A 17,182-nucleotide genomic window follows, 5' to 3' on the forward strand; every position below is an offset into this window, starting at 1 on the left:
GGTGTCTTGAAGTGAAAGCTGGCCATGGCAGCCCAGGAATGGCACATCTCTGACTTCCTCCCAGGAAATTAATTCCTACCTTAAAGAATAAAATCAACCTTTTTGCCCCCAAACGTTAAAAAAAAAAAGAAAAACAAAACCAGAGGAGGAGCAGCCCAATGCCCCGCAGCACCCAACTGTGGGGCCATAGGGGACCCTTCAGGGATGAGCCCACAACGGGACTGGTTTCAGGGCTGGCGGATGGGCCAGCCCACCCCGGTTTCCTGGAAGGTGGCCTTTGAAACCTCCCGGCATTTCCTGAAAGGCTTCTCGGGGGAAAGTCCCCAGGGTGTCGTTCCCCGGGCCGGGGCTGCTGCGCCGGCTGCCTCCTCCATAAAACGGTGGTCAGACAGCAGCAGACAGACAGACAGCAGCTGGACAGAACTGGGACATTGGACTATGGGCAACTGGCTGGTCAACCACTGGTTCTCGGCCGCTGTCCTGGTAAGAGTGTGGGGCTGGGGGTGCTCTGCCAGGAGGGGCAGGGGGGGATGCAGAGGGTGATGGGGGTTACATGGCTCCTGGCAGCTTGTGGGGGCTGCCTGTCCAGAGGGCCAAGCATCCCCTCTGCTCAACCAACATGCAGCTCCCAGGAAAGTTGAGTCCTGCTAGAAAACTTAAAAATGCCACTGCTTTGCCTGGATGGTTTGGCCAGGAGCCTTCCAGGTCCCTCATGTCCCCACATGGGAGCTGGAGGCTCCATGAGAGCCTGTACTTGGGTGAGGAGCCTGCACCACAGGGACCATCTGCCAGCTCGGTGCTGTGGCATCACTGGTGTATCGGGGTTTGCCCTATGCCTAGTGATGTGTGAGGAGCTGCAAATGCTTGCAAAAATCTGTTTTTTTCAGAAAGCCTTGTTATTTTAATTTTTTTAATTACATTAAAAAAAAAACAAACAAAAAAACCAAAACAAAACAAAGGCAAGGCAGAGTGGTTTGGGGAGCTCTGCAAAAATACAATGGCTGTGAGAGAGGCCGTTATGGGGAGCTGCAGGATCGGGCAGGGGACAGCAGCACGGTGGGGCTGGGTGAGCCAGTGTCCTGCAACATTTCCTTGTCCTCGAGGCTTCCCCAGGGAAGCCCCAACCACCCTCTGGATCTGTCCTCCTGCTGGGCTTGCCTTTTGTCCTTCCTTGTGTGTATGTGGATGATGCACAGGGACATGAGTGACAAGACAGTTATTTTGCAAGACTCCCACATCCCTCCCCACCTTTGCCTCTGTGTCTAAGCCCCATGCATGCCATTGATGAGGAATCAGGAGGGGTTGTGCTGTAGTAGTGCCCTCCAGCTGCATCCACACTCAAGTTCTGTGGGTGAAGGAGGTCCTGAGCTGGGGACTCTCATGAGGCTGTGGCTTTCTCACACAGGCAGCCTGGCTGGGCATCAACATCTTCCTCTTCACCTACTATTTTCTGTTCTTCGACCAGGACGAGCAATACTTCTACACCAGAGCCATCCTTGGGGTAAGGTTTGCCCCAGCACACGTGCCCCTCAGAGCCCCCCTGGAGTGGGGTGAGGGCTGCAGGACCCCATGCCCATTCCTTGCCCTGTCCTCTTCTAGCCTGAAATCTCTTCTTCCCAGTCTGCAGCCCGGTGTTCCTCCATGCTGGTCCCTATCTTGGTCCTTGTCCTGCCCCAACCCAGCATCACCCCAGCCTGGCATTGCTCCCTCCCACTCCTCAGCCCAGCCCCGTGGCCCCTCACTACAAGAAAGACATTGAGTGGCTGGAGTGTGTCCAGAGCAGAGCAATGAAGGTGGTGAAGGATCTGGAGCTCAAGTCTTAGGAGGAGTGGCTGAGAGAACTGGGATTGTTTAGCCTAGAGAAGAGCAGGCTGAGGGGAGACCTTTTCATTCTCCACAGCTGCCTGAAAGGAGGCTGTACTGAAGTCAGGGGGTCACTCTCTTCTCTCAAGTAACTGATGATAGGACAAGAGAAAATGGTCTCAAGGAGAGGTTCAGATTGGATATTAGGAAAAATTTCTTAGTCAGTCAGGCACTAGAACAGGCTATCCAGGGAAGTAGTGGAATGTTCCACCATATCTGGAAGTGTTAAAAAAACATGGGGACATAGCACTTGAGGGCATGGTTTAGCTGTCTGCTGGTGTTGTATTGGTGGTTGAACTCAATGGTCTTAGAGGTCTTTTCCAACTTTAATGATTCTATAATTCTATGATTCTACCTACAATCACTCCCTAAACAGTCCCCAGTGCTGAATCGCTCCACCCCAGCTCAGTGTCCCTTGGCCCCATTACATCTCAGTCCCTGCACATCACCATGCTGGGCAGCAGGGCTGTAGACACACACATCCCCCCTGCAGCAGACAGCAGCCCTCACCCTTTCCCTTCTCCCCAGCCTGCCTTAGCATGGGCACGAGCATCAGCCAAGTGCCTCAACTTCAACAGCATGCTGATCCTGCTGCCTGTCTGCCGCAACCTCCTCTCCTTCCTCCGTGGGACCTGCTCGGTGAGTGCCCCAGGGTGGCACAGACAGGGCAGACATCCCCATCCCTGTTGTCCCTTTCCCCACTTCTGTCCCCATCCCACTGCGACACCACTGCCTCTCCCCACAGTGCTGCCGGCGGACGCTGCGGAAGCAGCTGGACCACAACCTCACCTTCCACAAGCTGGTAGCCTATGCCCTGGCCCTGCTCACAGGTACGGCCCTTGCCAGCTGGGCTGGGGCATGATGTGGGAACTGGGAGGTGGGCAAATGGGTGACTGCCTGTCCCGTGCCCAGCTGTGCACACCATCGCCCACCTCTTCAACCTGGAGCGCTACAACCAGAGCCAACAAGCCACCGACCGTAGCCTCCCTGCTGTCCTCTCCAAGATGCACCTGCAGGACAACAAGTGGCTGAACCCCATCCATTCCAACCACACTGTGAGTGTCAGCCCTGGCAGCCACCCCCCCCCCCCCTCGCCACCCCTTGTCCCCTGCCTCCCTGACCCATCCTGCCACCCCTGCAGACCGTCGAGTACGTGACCTTCACCACCATCCCTGGGCTGACAGGGGTGATCATCACGCTGGCACTGATCCTCATGGTCACGTCCTCCACCGAGTTCATCCGTAGAAACTACTTTGAGGTCTTCTGGTACACACACCACCTTTTCATCATCTATTTTGCCGGTCTCCTCTTCCATGGCATCGCGTAAGGTTCCTCACCACTCCCCAGGAGCAGACCAGAGAAGGGCAGGGTTGCAAATCCCACTGGGGCAGCCCCACAAACCCCACTGGGACAGTCCCACAAACCCCACTAGAGCAGTGTAGCAGAATGTGTAGAGGAATGGCCTGAACGTGCGTACACAGCTCCATGTTTGAGGCACTCAGGTGCTAATTGGGCAGGAGTGGAGGCTTAACACAAGGTGGGCCTAACACAAGCTCACACCTCCCACCTCATAACTAGCACCAAACATGGGGGTGTGTACACATGCCCAGGCCATTCCTCTACACATTCTGCTACAGAGCAGCCCCACCTGCACCCGGGGATGGTCCAGCAGGGCTGTGGACTCCCCTGCCCCCCTTATGCCCCCCAGGATGGGTGGCACGGCTTAGCCCTGGCTGGGGGGCAGATTCCAAGCCCCAGACTCATCTCTCTCCTCCCCACAGCGGGCTGGTGCGTGGGCAGACAGAGAAGAGCATGGCAGAGGTGCATCCCCATCGCTGTGCCCTCAACCTCACACAGAGGGACCAGAACTGCAGCCATGACTGCTGCAAAGACCCTGAGTTCGGGAGCATCCCTGCTGAGGTAAGGCCATGGTGGGACAGCTGCAGGGGGCAGAAACCCTTCACTTGCCTTTAGTATGCTCCTGCCCTAGTTTGTCCCAGCCCAACCCTTTGCTCTCCTCCATCCCTGCAGTCCTGGAAGTGGGTCCTGGCCCCCATCCTCCTCTACATCTTCGAGCGGATCCTTCGGGTCTGGCGTTCATGGCAGAAGGTGGTTGTCACCAAGGTGGGTGGTGCAGGAGCCTGTGCCTACCGCCACGTCCCTCCCTTGCAGCCACCAGTGCTGCAGCTCCTCACCAGGGTGGCTGTGGGGGGGACCTTTGGGCAGCTGCTGTCAAAGGTCCTTGCCCAGGGACAAGAGCCAGGCTGGGCACAGAGCCCCATACCTGCCCCACAGGTGGTCATGCACCCTTCCCGCGTGCTGGAGCTGCAGATGAACAAGAGGGGCTTCAGTATGGAGGTGGGGCAGTACATCTTTGTCAACTGCCCCAGCATCTCCTTGCTGGAGTGGCACCCCTTCACCCTCACCTCGGCACCCGAGGAGGACTTCTTCTCCATCCATATCCGGGCAGCTGGGGACTGGACAGAGAGTCTCATTGACACCTTCCAGCAGCAGAAGCCAGAAATGCCCAGGTAGGTTGGGGAGCACCAGAATGGACTTTTCCAGGGATTTGGAAAGGTTGTACCTCTCACCCAGGCCTTCCCTTGGCCAGGATCAAGGTGGATGGCCCCTTTGGGACAGCCAGTGAAGATGTGTTCCAGTATGAGGTGGCCATGCTGGTGGGAGCAGGCATTGGAGTCACCCCCTTTGCCTCCATCCTGAAGTCCATCTGGTACAAGTTCCAGCAGGCTGACCAGACCCTCAAGACCAAGAAGGTATGGGGTGTTCCATGGGATTAATTGTAGGTTTCTCCATGCTGGCCTTCCCAGTCCTTGACATTGTATCCTTCCACAATCCTGCTCTGCTTCATCTTGAACAATGCCTCTCCTCCTGCATCCCAGATCTACTTCTACTGGCTCTGCCGGGACACTGGAGCCTTTGCCTGGTTCAATGACCTGCTTGCTTCCCTGGAGCAGAAGATGGCTGAGTCAGGCAAGGCAGACTTCCTCACCTACAGGCTCTTCCTCACCGGCTGGGACACCAGCATTGTGAGTTGATCACAGGCAGATGTGTCTGCAAAGGGGGAAACAGGGTGGGCAATGCTCACAGGAGTGGCAGAGCAAACACATCAACAGCTTGCAGGCAGAGAGTCCAGGAGTGGTGTTTGGTGGGCATCAGCAACAGCTGCTCCTCTGTGGTGAGGGGCTTGAGGTGGGCTCATGGGTAATGAGTCCTCACCATCCCTGCTCTTCCCAGGTCAACAACGTGGCACTCCACTTTGACACTGCTACAGACACAGTCACAGGTCTCAGGCACAAAACCATCTTTGGGAGGCCCATGTGGAACAGCGAGTTTGCAGCGGTGGCTGAAGCTCACCCCAGGTGAGAGCTGGGCAAGGGTTTGGTGTGCTAGAGCTGGGAAGCACCTTCTCCTCCCTGGCACCCAGCACCAGACTGAGCAGCACTGGCTTTGGGAGAGGTGTGCTCATCACCTGCAGGTTGCAGGGAACCCCCCCCAAAAAATCTTGAATTGGTTTTCCCTGTGCTGACATCCCTGTGCTGTGTGCAGGTCAGTGGTTGGTGTGTTCCTCTGCGGGCCAGCAGCCTTGGCAAAGAGCCTGCAGAGATCTTGCCAGCAGCACTCCAGCCTGGACCCCAGGAAAGTCAAATTCTACTTCAACAAGGAGAACTTCTAAGTGACAGCTGGGCTGGGACTCCAGCGAGCTGGGGACACTGCCAGTCTCGTCTCACCTCACCTCCTGTGCCAGAGCATGGCCAGGGATAAGCATCTGCACCAAAGCCAGGCATGGCATGGCAAGGTGTTCTTCTCCATGAGAAACTCCAGGGTCAATGACTGCTGCCTTCTTGACCCAATCTACAAGGGTCCCCCACAGGGGGAAGCAGGACTGCAGCTCCACATGGCCCACTGAGGAAGCAGAGGGAGGTGCTGCAACGATGCTGCTGGAGCAGCAGGAAGCAGCAGGAGTGCCCAGCGGGCTGGGCAGAACGACAGGATGGCGATGGATGGGAGAGGGGCACACTGAGCAGGCTCTGGGGGCCAAACTTGCCTCTCTGGGATTAAAGTGTCTTTTCCATCAGACAGTCTTCCCTTTGCAATAAAAGCTTCTATGGCAACTCAAGTCACTGCAGCTGCAGGGCAGCAATAAAAGAGCTGATTCACAGACACACTCCTGAGTGCAAGGTGAGGCACTGCCCAAGCTCACTGCCACCCCCTGCAGTCAGTGCACCCCTTGCCAAGCACACACGAGTGCACAGACTGACCCCGAGCACGGCTCAAAGGCAAAAAATTCTGCTCAAGCACGTTCAGGGAAGAAGGGAAAACCCACCCTTGGGGAGCAGGTTGGTGTGGTAAGTGATACAGCAATTGGATACGGAGCCCTTCCCACCTGGCTGGCAGAGATGGAAAAAAGAGCCCTTCCCCTGCACCCTTGTGAGCAGCTGTGAGCAGCACGAAATGTAAGAAATCCCAAGAGTAGTTCTTGACCTGGTGCTGGGGAGATGGGAGGAAGGCAAGTGGGTGGGGCCAGTCTGGAGCCAAGCCAGAACCTGACAATCCTGCTCTGGCCTCCACAAGAGACCAAAAAAGGTAGTGGAGACATGGCTTTACCCAAAGCCTCCTGCTTTATTTCAAACATCATAAAATATACACACAGGAAAAAAAAAAAAAAAAAAAAAAAAAAAGATGAATGGGAGAGAAAAATGTAACAGGGAGAGGAAATCTCTCTCCCAAAAACACAGCATCAGCTCAAACTGCATCGGGAAGCGGCTGCCATGGAGCGAAACCTCTGTCCAGGGGGGGACAGCACCTCTGCCACGTGCCTGTGAGAAGGGAGGGGGAAGCATGAGCCCATCCTGAGCAGCTCTCCCCACTTCCTGAAAGGAAGCAGGCCCAGGCTGGGTAAGGATGTCACCTGTCAGGGTGCCCCCGTGGACTTCTGGATCTGTTCCTTCAGAATCAGGATGCTCTGGCGCTGGTCTGGGGGCAGCATGGCGATCTGGTCTGCTGTCAGCTGCAGGACCTGCATGATCAGGGCTGCCTGTGGGGAGAGGGGGGACTCAGAGACATGCCCTGCCAGAGTAGCCGTGTGTCACTGTAGCCAGGAAGGGGCTGTGGGTAAGGAAGGCACAGAGGAAGTGCTGCTCCTGGTGTCTCATCCTTTTCCACTTTGTCTTCTCACCTTCTCGTGATCCTGAGGGGTGACCTGGCTCTGTCCAGGGCTAAAGCCTCCAGGCTGACCAGCTCCTTGGACCCCTGCCCCAGGAATGCCTCCTGCCTGCATGCCTGCCCCTGCCATGTTAGGAACCTGTGGGCATGAGAGAGGGGAGGTAAGGACCAAGGGTTCTCTGGACTTAGCTGTACAACTACAGGAATGTAAAGCAGATGATCAGATGGATATTCCGACAGCCAGCCTGAAGATGCCCAAGCATGAAGAGAGCCAGGCCACTGTGTGTTTGCCATGTTCTCATCTCCCTTCAGCTTCTGCACAACAGGAAAAGGCTGTGAGAGGCCCATGCCATGTGTTGTCCCCAGCAGATGGGCAGTGCCTGGTGAGATGGGGTGAATGAGCCAAACCCCTCAGAGAGCCACTGCCCTGAGCCTTGTGCTTCCCAGAAGCACTGCCGAGGGACAACCTCCCCTCTCCAGCTGCTGCGGGAAATGATCACACCCCTACTACCCTACAAGACACCCCCACCACCCTACCAGACTCTGTCAGTTCCCAACCAGCCAAGCAGACATTGTTTGTACCTGGCGGGGCCCCTGTGGGCCACTGGCTCCCATGCTAAGTGGCCCAGGACCCTGAATCCCACCAGGCATGGGGCCACGTGGGGCGGGACCAGGCCCTCGAGGCTCCAGGCCCCGGGGCTCCATGACCCTGGCCTCCATGGCCCTGGCTTCCAGCACTCGTGGCTCCAGGACCCGTGCCTCCAGGGCCCGTGCCTCCAAGGCTCGCGCTTCCAAGACCCGGGGCTCCAGCCCTCTTGGCTCCAATCCTCGTGGCTCCAGCCCTCGGGGATCTCTTCCGACTGCAGAGGAAAGACAAGGTAAGCTGCTGAAGGGAGCAGCACTGCAGGGAAGGGGCTTTGGGAGCGAGCCCGCTGCCTCCTTTGCCTGGGGACTAGCAAATGCCTGGAAGGTGCAGGGCTGGGGGCGGAGGGGACATGCCTGGAGAAAGTCCTTGCCCTGTGGAACTGTCCCTCCTTGCCCTGGGGTCAGTTGTTTCACTGCTGAAACCCCCTTCCTACATCTGACGTCGGGGCAGCGGGCTCCACTCTGACTTCTGGTCTGTGTGCTTTAAGCCACCCATTAATTCATGCCCCCTCTCTCACCTCGAGCATCCATCAAGGGCCCCCGCGGCTCTCCCATCAGTGGTCGGGGTTCTCCCATGGGTCCCCCCCTCATCTCATGGGGGGGGCCACGGCTGTCATGACCAGGCATATGGTGCATAGGGGCTCCCTGGTGGGGCGGCCCAAGGTAACCTCTGACGCAGAGAGACGAGGAGAGCAAAGCAGGAGGAGGAGAAAAAGCGAGAGAGTGTGAATCAGACACTGGCTTGGCACGGTCTGGGCAGAGCACTGGGATTGCCCCTAAAGGCAGCTGCAGGGCAGGAGGGTGAGGCTGGCACAGGGATGGGTGCTGTGGGGCCCATGCCACAGGGCTGCTGCCATCACCCCGGGGATGCCCCGTCCCCAGGGAAACGGGCTGGCCCGCACAGTCAGCAGCTCACAGACCCCAACCAGGCAGCGGTGACTCCCGGAAAGCTGGTGCCATCCCTGTCCTCAGTGAGAGGTTACCCTTGGGCAGGGGCCTGTGCCAAAGGCTCCTCTCTTTCCCTCTCCCCTCACCTGGGTTCCACTTCTCCAGTGACTGAGAGCAGGGTCCCTCCACGAGGGTCATTCGGGGCATCTCCCAAAAGGCCTCGGGGCGGCGGGCCACTAGCAGGTAGAGGTCCACGCTGCATAGGGGCCCTCGGGTCTGGCATGGGCACTGCCAGGGAGACACACAAGAGCTTGTGAGGATCTGCATGACCAGTGCTGTGCTGAGACTGTCCCCTGGGGCTCTGGGGCTGGGGTGCAGGGCAGCCTCACCCCTCCTCGGCGTGCAGGAGGGTGGGGTGTGCTGACCACCAAGGGGGCAGCCCCTCACACCCCAAGCACCTTCCCTGGCTGCTGGCTTCAGCCCTCTCTTTCCCTCTCTGGATCTACCACAGCACCAGGTGGCCAAACCAAATGTGGGTGCTTCCTGGGGTGGTCACTGCAAGCACTGGCATCAACACCCTGCCCACACAGGGTCAGGAACAAAGCAAGACCTGGAAAATTCCTGGTATTGAGGTGTCAGATGGGGGATGGATCCTAGGCAAAAGCCCTCTTTTGTCACTGGTGGCTCTGGGCGTAGCACTAACTTATTCCTTCTTTCCTCTGGAGGAAACCCTGCCTCCTCCTAACTCTGCCAGGCTACACAGAGTGACAGATGAGTTCCCAGAGGACCCTGAGTGCAGCAGGGTGAAAGCTGCTCTCTACACACTCCACAACGAGCTCCATGGGAGGAGGGAGCTGGCGGGTGCTGGGATACCTTGAACGCGTTCGATAGACGCAGGCCTGGCAGGTCCCACGGGCGAGAGCTGCAGGTTCCCTGGGCAAGCAGCAGGAAAAGAGGGAGAAGAGCAGACACGTAAATAGTGTATGCACACATGCACCCAGCCTCGGGGACATTGCTGCCTTCAGGATCACCTCTGCTCCCCCAAAGTTCCCTGGAAAACCTAACAGAGAAGGTGCCGCATGCTGCAGATCTGGCTTTGATCAACCAACCCCTTCTGGTAACACCACCTCTGTCACCAGAGGGGTGACAGACAGCTCGGTGTGTGAATATGCAGGGCAGGAGGATGTCCTGCTGAGAGAATCAGCATTCTGTGGGGTGACACTGTGTGCCAGTCTCTGCTTCTGCCCGCAGCTGCCCATGGCACTCCCCGGTGCCAGCTTCTCTCTGTTCTCCAAAACCTTCCAGGTGCCAAGAATGACCCAGCTGCCCACCCCAAAAATTAAATGGGAGTCAGCTGCCCCTCAGACCAGAGGATCTCAGAACAGGTCAGCCACCTTCCTGAAACAAGGCCTGCTGTGGCAGGGGTGTCAGCTGCCTGCTCGCTTTCTTCCTGGGGGGGACAAAGGGGGTCGGGGCTGTGCTAACCCTGGCACGGCTGATCGGGGCCATGCAAGGTGGGAACCGAAAGGAAGGTGGCTCAGCCGGGCCGTACAGACCGTGCCTGCGGAAGGAAGCCAAGCCATCGCTCGCCGGGAAATCCCCTGCCAAGCCTCGCACTCACTGCCACAAGCAAAAGCGAAGGGCCAGCTCCCTCTGCTGGGCACACCGCAGGGGACGCGGGCAGCACAAGCCCCCAGCGTTTAGGCAGCCAAGGAGCAGGACAGGGATGAGAGAAGAGCGAGCTCTGCCTGCCCGGCCGCACAAGCGACAGACAGGCTCAGAGAGAGAGAGAGAGAAAACACAGGCACGACCCGCTCGGTGGGGCGGGGACCCGCAGCTCTCCTGGCTCCAGGGGCAGCTCTCCTGGCTCAGGGGCAGCTCTCCTGGCTCCAGGGCACCTCTGCACAACACGGTGGGAGCAAACTGGTGGGTGGGCTGGCCCTGGGGAGCAGGAGAGCTGCTACCACAGCCTTGTGCCTAAGCCAAAAAACCTTGGAACAGCTGAGAGCTGCCAGAGATGCCCTGGATCCAGGGACAAGGTTGCAGGGAGCTGGCAGGGGCTTGGTGCAGCACCCGTGGCCTGGGTCCCTGTTGGAGTGAGGCTCAAGGGACACACAGCATGATCCATGTCTGGTTTACCTTGTCCACGCTCCAAGGGGACGGGCCCTCCGCCCGGCATCCCAACCTGGGGCTGCATCCCACCTGAGAGGGAACAGGCAGAGAGATCAGATCCCTCCCTGGCTGTCCCCTCACCACTGCAGCCAGATTCCTTCAGCCCCAAACCCCTGCCACCCCTCTGCAGCACCCAGAGATTTATTTTTGTGATGCTGGTTCCCCTTGGGGATGAGCTGAGGTGACACTGGCACCAGCCATGACCATGTCACTGGCACAACGTGTGCTGCCACGGGGCATGGGGAAGGTGGAGGGGGGGCTGTCAGCAGCCCCCACATGCCCAGGGTTCAGGCAAGCCCCAAGCACTCACCTCCTGGAGCCATGGGGCCGGGTCCAGGGCCCTGCACAGGGGCTGCCATCTGTCCAGGGGCTGGCACACCCCCCTGCATGGGTGGCTGCATCAGGGGAGGGGCTCCATTCACGTGCATCCCACCCTACAAGGAGAGAAATCAGAGCTCAGGGCAGCCCCCACACCCTCACACGTGCCCCAGCTGGGGGAGATGGAGCTGGCAGTGCCCATCTCTCCCTTGCACAACACATCTGCTGTGTAGGGTCTTACTATGGTCTGTGGCTGGGATGAGGGGGTATTCTGTGGGTTCAGCTGGGCGTTTGGCCCTGGCCCAGGCCCTGGTCCTGGCACTGGCTGCTGGTTTCCTGGGATCAGAGGAGGGACACTGGTCTGACGATGCAGGATTTTCTAGGGACAGAAGGAGAAAAGAGTCCTTTAACAGCTCCCCCTCCACAACAGGATATTCCCTGATATTCTACTGAGCTGGACGAGGCCAGCAAGGGACAAACCAGGGCAATCTCTGGGTCGACGATCCTCATGACCACCTGGGCCTGCAGCAGGGCATAAGCCAGCTGGGGGTTCTGCAGCAGCATGTTCCTGGCTTCCTGGGGGCTGTTCTGGACACACAACTGAGAAGACAGACAGAGGTCAGAGCTCTAGCAAAGGGCTGTGAGGGCACAGGCAGTGGTGGAAGCTGTGCAGAGAACACAGCCCCCTCCTCCACTTACCTTCATCTGCTTCATCAGCTCAAACATCTGCTCGGGGGGCAGGCTGGCTACTGCCCTGCTGATGGACTCGGGGGCATCTTCAGGATTGACAGGGTCCCCATAGGGTGACTCTATGATGGGTGCCCCTGTGCCCAAGCCTGCAACAGAGTTTGTGACCTCGTACAGCAAAGCAAACTGTGTTTAATGAGGTGACCAGAAGAGAAGCACCACACCCCAGCACCCAGGGAAAGGGATGGGAACAAAACCAGGGAGAACACCCAGGGTGAGAAAACACAGAGCTGAACCCGTGCATCCTTCTGCAAGATTACAAACACAACACTGCTTGGACAGGTCAGCCCTGTGAGGTTCTCCTCACAGACAACTTTGCAGAAGAAGCCACATCTTGTGAGGCTGAGGGGATCTGTCCCAGCATGACACCAGTGCCTTCTCCACCCCAAAACTCCAGACTCACTCTTCAGCTCCTCCTTGTTCTTCTCGCTGGCCGCGTTGTCGACTCGCAGGGCCCTCCCACTGAACTCTCTCCCATTCAGGTTCCTCATGGCACTCAGGGCTGTCTCCTGGTCTTGGTACTCGCAGAAGCCATAGCCCTTTGGCTTCCCTGTCTCCCTATCATACACCAACCTGCACCAGGAGGAGAGAAACCACCACTGCTGAGGGCAGGGAGGGCACCGAGTGCTCTGTGGGGGCCACAGCTCCCACAGGGCTCAGGAGGGGACTTTGGGGGTACACCCAGCAGGAGTGCTGGGGAGCTGGGGCAGTCAGAGGCACATCAAGGTTTCAACAGTTAGCCCCAAGCCAGAGCCAAAAGGCCTTCTGGATCCAGGTGTTTTTAGAGCTCCCATGTCCTGAAAGACCCCAGCACAAATGCTGTGCTTACCATGACCCCACAAAGGCAGCTCCAGGGGGCACAGGCTCCTAAAGCACCCAGACCTCTCATTGAGAGGTGTCACAACAAAAAAACAGCCCTACAGAGCCCCTGGACAGGACAGAGCCTGATCAGGACCTGGGGACTCCATCCAGGGAGCTGTGCTCACACCCATCCTGTCCATTACACTCCACATCTCCAGTGCCTGCACCCTGAGCACAGCTCCCACCACCCCAGAACACCCCCCCTCCCCCCGCCAGGAGCCACATTACCCCGCGCTGCTTTGCTCCTGCCCGGGAGCTCTGCACGGCCCGGCCCACAAAGCCTCCCGGGGTTCGGCCCAGACCCCCCCCCGGTGCCCCGGAGGAACCACTCTCACCTAAAGCTGACCACGGGCCCGACCTCCGAGAAAATGTCCTTCAGCTGCTCCTCTGTGGCTTCGTACGGGATGTTCCCCACTGCGGGAGAGAGGCGGCAGCCGCCGGTCAGCGCGGAGCCCCGGGGCTGCGGACCCACGGCCCCTAACGGCGGGGAGGGGGAATGCTCGGCCCGCAGACCCACCCGCCCGCCCCCCTATCCGCCCCCCTGCCCCGGCCCCGACACAATCACCGAAGACGGAGCGCAGGGACCGGTCCACGGCGGGGTCCCGCACCGACAGCCCCGCCATCCCGCCGGCCGGGCCTCGCCGCCGCTTCCGGACCCCACCGCCTCTTCCTGTCCGTGGCCGCACGCTGTCCCCCCATCCTTTCCGCTTCCGCCCGGAACAAAGATGCCGGACGAGGAAAACGCTCCGGCGAGAAACACGGAGCCGCGCCGCCGCCACCTGCACGCCGCGTTGGGTAGGAACGGGGTGGGGGTGCCGGGTCCTTGGGGAGCCCTTCCCGAGAGAGCCACTTGGGGGGAAGCCCCGAGGCCTCAGGGGTGCCTCGCTCTAAGGGCACCCCATCCCCTCAGGCCCCCTGCCCCGGACCTGCCAACCCTGATCCGCCGGGAACTGCGGTACCGGGGCACCCCCCCCCCCCCCCCCCCCCCCGGATCCCACGGGTCCGTCCGCTGCCCATATCCCTGCCAGTGGGTGATGTCCCTCCATATCACAGCATCTTTAGGTTGAAAGAGATCTCCAAGATCATCCAGTCCAACATTTGACCAACACCATAATCCGTGTCCTTAAGATCCAGGTCTAAACGCCTTTCAAATTCCCCCAGGGATTGTGACTCCACCGCTGCCCCGGGCAGGATATTCCAATGCCTCATAACCCTCTCAGTGAAAAAATTATTTCCTAACATCTACCCTAAACCTCTCCTGGCACAGCTTCCGTCCATTTCCTCAGCTTCTAAACTTCAGGGCTTGGCAGGATGAAGGTCAGGGACCACCCCATCCCTGCTCTGGCCACGGAGCCACAGTTTGCGCAGCGCCTCAGGTGAGCCTGGGAGGGGGGGTGGGAGCCCTGCGGCTGCTCTGCTGGGTGCAGGCAGGGCAGAGGGGGATTTTCCCTGCAGGGTGGTGGTCTGTGGGGTTGGGGGGGAGTCTGTCTGAGTGTGCCTTGTCTCTGCAGGGAGCGTTTGGAAGAGGAGCAGCTCCTGGATGGGCGCTATCGGCTGCAGGAGGTGCCGGGCGGCCGTGTGGCCCTGCCCGTGCTGGAGGAGAAGCTTGAGCAGCTGCAGCTGCCCCTGGAGGTGCCCTGTGGGCTGGTTCAGATCGAGGTTGGGTTAAGACCACCGTCCCTCAGCCCTGCTCTATGAGGTGGTGGCCCCACGTGCCATATCCCTCCCGCAGGACCCTGTCCCCTCTAGGGCATCTCGGCGGCGGGCGCCGGCCCAGAAGCTGCGGGATGAGCTGCGGGGGCTGCTGGGGGAGAGCTGGACAGAGGAGCTGGAGTGTGATGTGCCCCGAGGCTGGCAGAGGCACGGGGACCTGGTGCTGCTGAGTGAGGACAGCTTCAGGGCTGCACCGTGGGAGAAGTTGGGTAAGGGAGAGAGGGATCTGCCTGCTCCAATCCTGCCTGCAGAGCTGCCCTGGCTTTTTCCAAAACTCCCGTTTCAGGTCCGGTGCTCTGGGAGACCATTGCCTCAGTTTTGGGTGTCCGGCGCCTGGCCAGGAGGGGAAGGGTGTTGCCAGATGGGATGAGGTCCCCCAGTGTCGCCCTGCTGCTGGGACAGGATGGCTGGGTGGAGCATGTGGACAATGGGATCAGGTAAGCAGGAGATGTAGGGCGGGATGTGAGCGGTGCAGGGAAGGGGCTGTGCTTACCTGGCTGGTGTCATCTCCCAGGTACACATTCGATGTGACCAAGTGCATGTTCTCACCTGGCAACATCACAGAAAAGCTGCGAGTGGCCTCACTGCCCTGCTCTGGGGAGGTCCTGGTGGATCTCTATGCAGGTAACAGGGATGGTGGAGGGGTTTGGCAGGGCAGGCTTGAGGCAGGCAGGCAGGCAGAGAGCAGTGATGCAAGTAGTAGTGGCATCCAAGTAGATATGAAATGCCATTTCCATCCTGGGCTGGAAAAATACCCAGGCTTAGAGCTCCTGCCCCATCTGTGAACCCTCTAGGTAACCTGGCACTGCTGTCCCTCCTGTGTCCTTTTTGCCTTTGGGCACTCAGGATGGCCTCGTTCTCAGGCTCTGCAGAGCAGTGCTCTCTCTGTACCTAATGTTGGTCAGGGGAATAATTTGGGTCTGAGGAAAATGTTTGCCCTTGATACTGCTCCCAAAGAGTTCCCATAGCTGTCCTGAGATTGTCCTGGTGTGCTTTCATGACAAGCTGGTGCCCTCCTGTGCTGTGAGATGGCTGGGGAGATCACACCAGGCATTTGTGTGTCTGGAGAAGTTCTTAGGGAAGTTGATGCTTCCAGTTAGTGTCCCACAGAAACGATGTGGCTCTCAAAACTGCTCTGGATTAATTAATTAAAATAAATGGTAGGCTGGGGACCCCTGCACAGAGTGGAAGCAGAGCTGGGCAGGTCTCAAGCTAATGGCCAGACTGAAGCTGAAATAATCTCCTCTGTGAACATATTTCAAGACAGATTTTGCTTTTGCAGAGGAGGGAGGGATGAATTTTCAATTTTCCCAGCATCTGGGTTCGTTCCAACCCCCGAGCCAAGAGATTCAGAGCACTGGGGTAGCAGTTCACATCGTGCCTTGCCTCTGGGGAAGAGCACAGCCCCCAGTGATGGTGCTGGGACCCTGCCCTTCACTGCTGCCATCTCTCCTGCCCTCAGGCATTGGATATTTCACACTGCCTTTCCTGGTTCACGGGGCAGCTGCCTTTGCCCACGCCTGTGAGTGGAACAGCCACGCCGTGGAGGCTCTGCAGAGGAACCTGGTGCTGAATGGTGTGCAGGACCGCTGCCACATCCACCACGGGGACAGCCATCAGGTGAGCTGTGCTGCCAGCCACGAACCCCCCAGCCCCACAGGATGTTCCCCCCCCCTCATGTCCCCTCTCCTTCCAGCTGGAGCTGCAAGATGTAGCAGACAGAGTGAACCTGGGGCTGCTTCCGAGCTCGGAGGAGGGCTGGCCGGTGGCCTGCCGTGTCCTGAAGAAGCGTACAGGTGGAGTTCTCCACATCCACCACAACGTGGAGAGTCTCTCTGCGCAGCCCCCAGCTGAGCAGGGGTCTCCAGAAGGAGCTGGCTCTGATGGAAAGGTGCAGCACCCAACGGAGGATGGTGGGAAGGAGATGCTGAGAGCCAGGATCAGACCCGAGTGGCAGAGGTGGGCTGAAGCCACAGCAGCACGGATCCAGGGGCTGCTGGCAGAGCTGCACGGGCAGCCCTGGCACACCAGCATCCTGCACATCGAGGTGGTGAAGTCCTATGCACCCCATGTGCATCACCTCGTGTTGGACCTCGAGTGCCGGCCAGCACTGCCTTCCTAGCTGGCTGTGGCTCTCAGCTCTCATGCCTAGGTGGCCATGGGCTCCCAGCTGGCTTTGGAGCACTGGTGGCCAAGAAATGCTACTGATTCCTGCTGGCAGCCTGCTTTATGTCCTCTTGTTTCCAGGTGGCAGCACTGCCCAGGGGTGCCTCCTTATGTCCAGGGCATTCAGGGATGCTCTCCCACAGGATGTCCCTCCAGGAGCTGTATCCCTGCTCAGGATGGAGTGAGCTGGAACTGGAGCTCTCAGAGTCCTGCTGTGGTTCTGCTCAGATCTTGGAAACACACCAGCACTCTCTGCCCCATTTTCACATAAGAGAGAGAGAGCCAGGAGCAGATAAATCTCATCCCTGCTGGGCTCAGTGACTCCAGGGCAGGCTTTGTGCTCCCATGCACCAGGGTGCTTTTTTATTGTACTGGAAACAGGGCTGAAATGAGGCAATCAGGTGTTGCTAATTACAAGGTGGGAGGTGTGAGCTTGTGTTAAGCCCACCTGTGCCCAATTAGGGCTGACCCCAGCTGTGCATGGGCAGGATTGGGGGCCAATAAAAGGGGAGCTTCAGAGTACATGCCCAGCTCACTCTCGAGCAGCTAGAGGAGGAGGTTGGTTGAGTCTGGAGCAGAAACACTGAACAAGGCTAACCAAGTCTAAAGGCAGACAGATTGGAGC

General features: G+C 58.7%; 3 protein-coding genes across 10 annotated transcripts; 2 read left to right on the forward strand and 1 right to left on the reverse strand.

Moving 5' to 3' along the window:
- Positions 1–159: 159 nt before the first annotated feature.
- On the forward strand, positions 160–5,926 carry NOX1 (NADPH oxidase 1). 2 transcript variants are annotated; one of them, XM_030449207.1, is made up of 13 exons: positions 160–483; positions 1,406–1,501; positions 2,392–2,502; positions 2,609–2,693; positions 2,776–2,918; positions 3,005–3,186; positions 3,645–3,783; positions 3,895–3,987; positions 4,159–4,394; positions 4,475–4,637; positions 4,764–4,910; positions 5,119–5,243; positions 5,431–5,926. In XM_030449207.1, the coding sequence occupies exons 1-13, from the start codon at positions 205–207 to the stop codon at positions 5,555–5,557; spliced, it is 1,926 nt and encodes a 641-aa protein (XP_030305067.1). In that variant the 5' UTR covers positions 160–204; the 3' UTR covers positions 5,558–5,926. The 2 variants fall into 2 exon arrangements, with proteins under 2 accessions (XP_030305067.1, XP_030305068.1); XM_030449208.1 differs by having other exon boundaries at positions 3,005–3,129.
- Positions 5,927–6,484: 558 nt separating this feature from the next.
- CSTF2 (cleavage stimulation factor subunit 2) lies at positions 6,485–13,349 on the reverse strand. Of its 6 annotated transcripts, XM_030449215.1 has the most exons (15): positions 13,244–13,349; positions 13,014–13,092; positions 12,221–12,390; positions 11,770–11,906; positions 11,551–11,670; positions 11,312–11,449; positions 11,063–11,186; positions 10,720–10,782; positions 9,454–9,513; positions 8,727–8,868; positions 8,211–8,362; positions 7,630–7,907; positions 7,061–7,186; positions 6,794–6,919; positions 6,485–6,701 (listed from the first exon to the last, which is right to left on the reverse strand). In XM_030449215.1, the coding sequence occupies exons 1-14, from the start codon at positions 13,299–13,301 to the stop codon at positions 6,797–6,799; spliced, it is 1,770 nt and encodes a 589-aa protein (XP_030305075.1). In that variant the 5' UTR covers positions 13,302–13,349; the 3' UTR covers positions 6,485–6,701; positions 6,794–6,796. The 6 variants fall into 6 exon arrangements, with proteins under 6 accessions (XP_030305075.1, XP_030305071.1, XP_030305070.1 ...); XM_030449211.1 differs by lacking the exon at positions 10,720–10,782; XM_030449210.1 differs by lacking the exon at positions 9,454–9,513.
- On the forward strand, positions 13,331–17,000 carry TRMT12 (tRNA methyltransferase 12 homolog). 2 transcript variants are annotated; one of them, XM_030449218.1, is made up of 9 exons: positions 13,396–13,473; positions 13,979–14,054; positions 14,190–14,337; positions 14,411–14,600; positions 14,678–14,828; positions 14,906–15,015; positions 15,854–16,011; positions 16,088–16,350; positions 16,639–17,000. In XM_030449218.1, the coding sequence occupies exons 1-9, from the start codon at positions 13,404–13,406 to the stop codon at positions 16,826–16,828; spliced, it is 1,356 nt and encodes a 451-aa protein (XP_030305078.1). In that variant the 5' UTR covers positions 13,396–13,403; the 3' UTR covers positions 16,829–17,000. The 2 variants fall into 2 exon arrangements, with proteins under 2 accessions (XP_030305076.1, XP_030305078.1); XM_030449216.1 differs by having other exon boundaries at positions 13,331–13,473; positions 16,088–16,739.
- Positions 17,001–17,182: the final 182 nt, after the last annotated feature.

This window comes from Calypte anna, chromosome 4 (genome assembly GCF_003957555.1).
Source record: "Calypte anna isolate BGI_N300 chromosome 4, bCalAnn1_v1.p, whole genome shotgun sequence".
Classification (NCBI taxonomy): domain Eukaryota; kingdom Metazoa; phylum Chordata; class Aves; order Apodiformes; family Trochilidae; genus Calypte; species Calypte anna.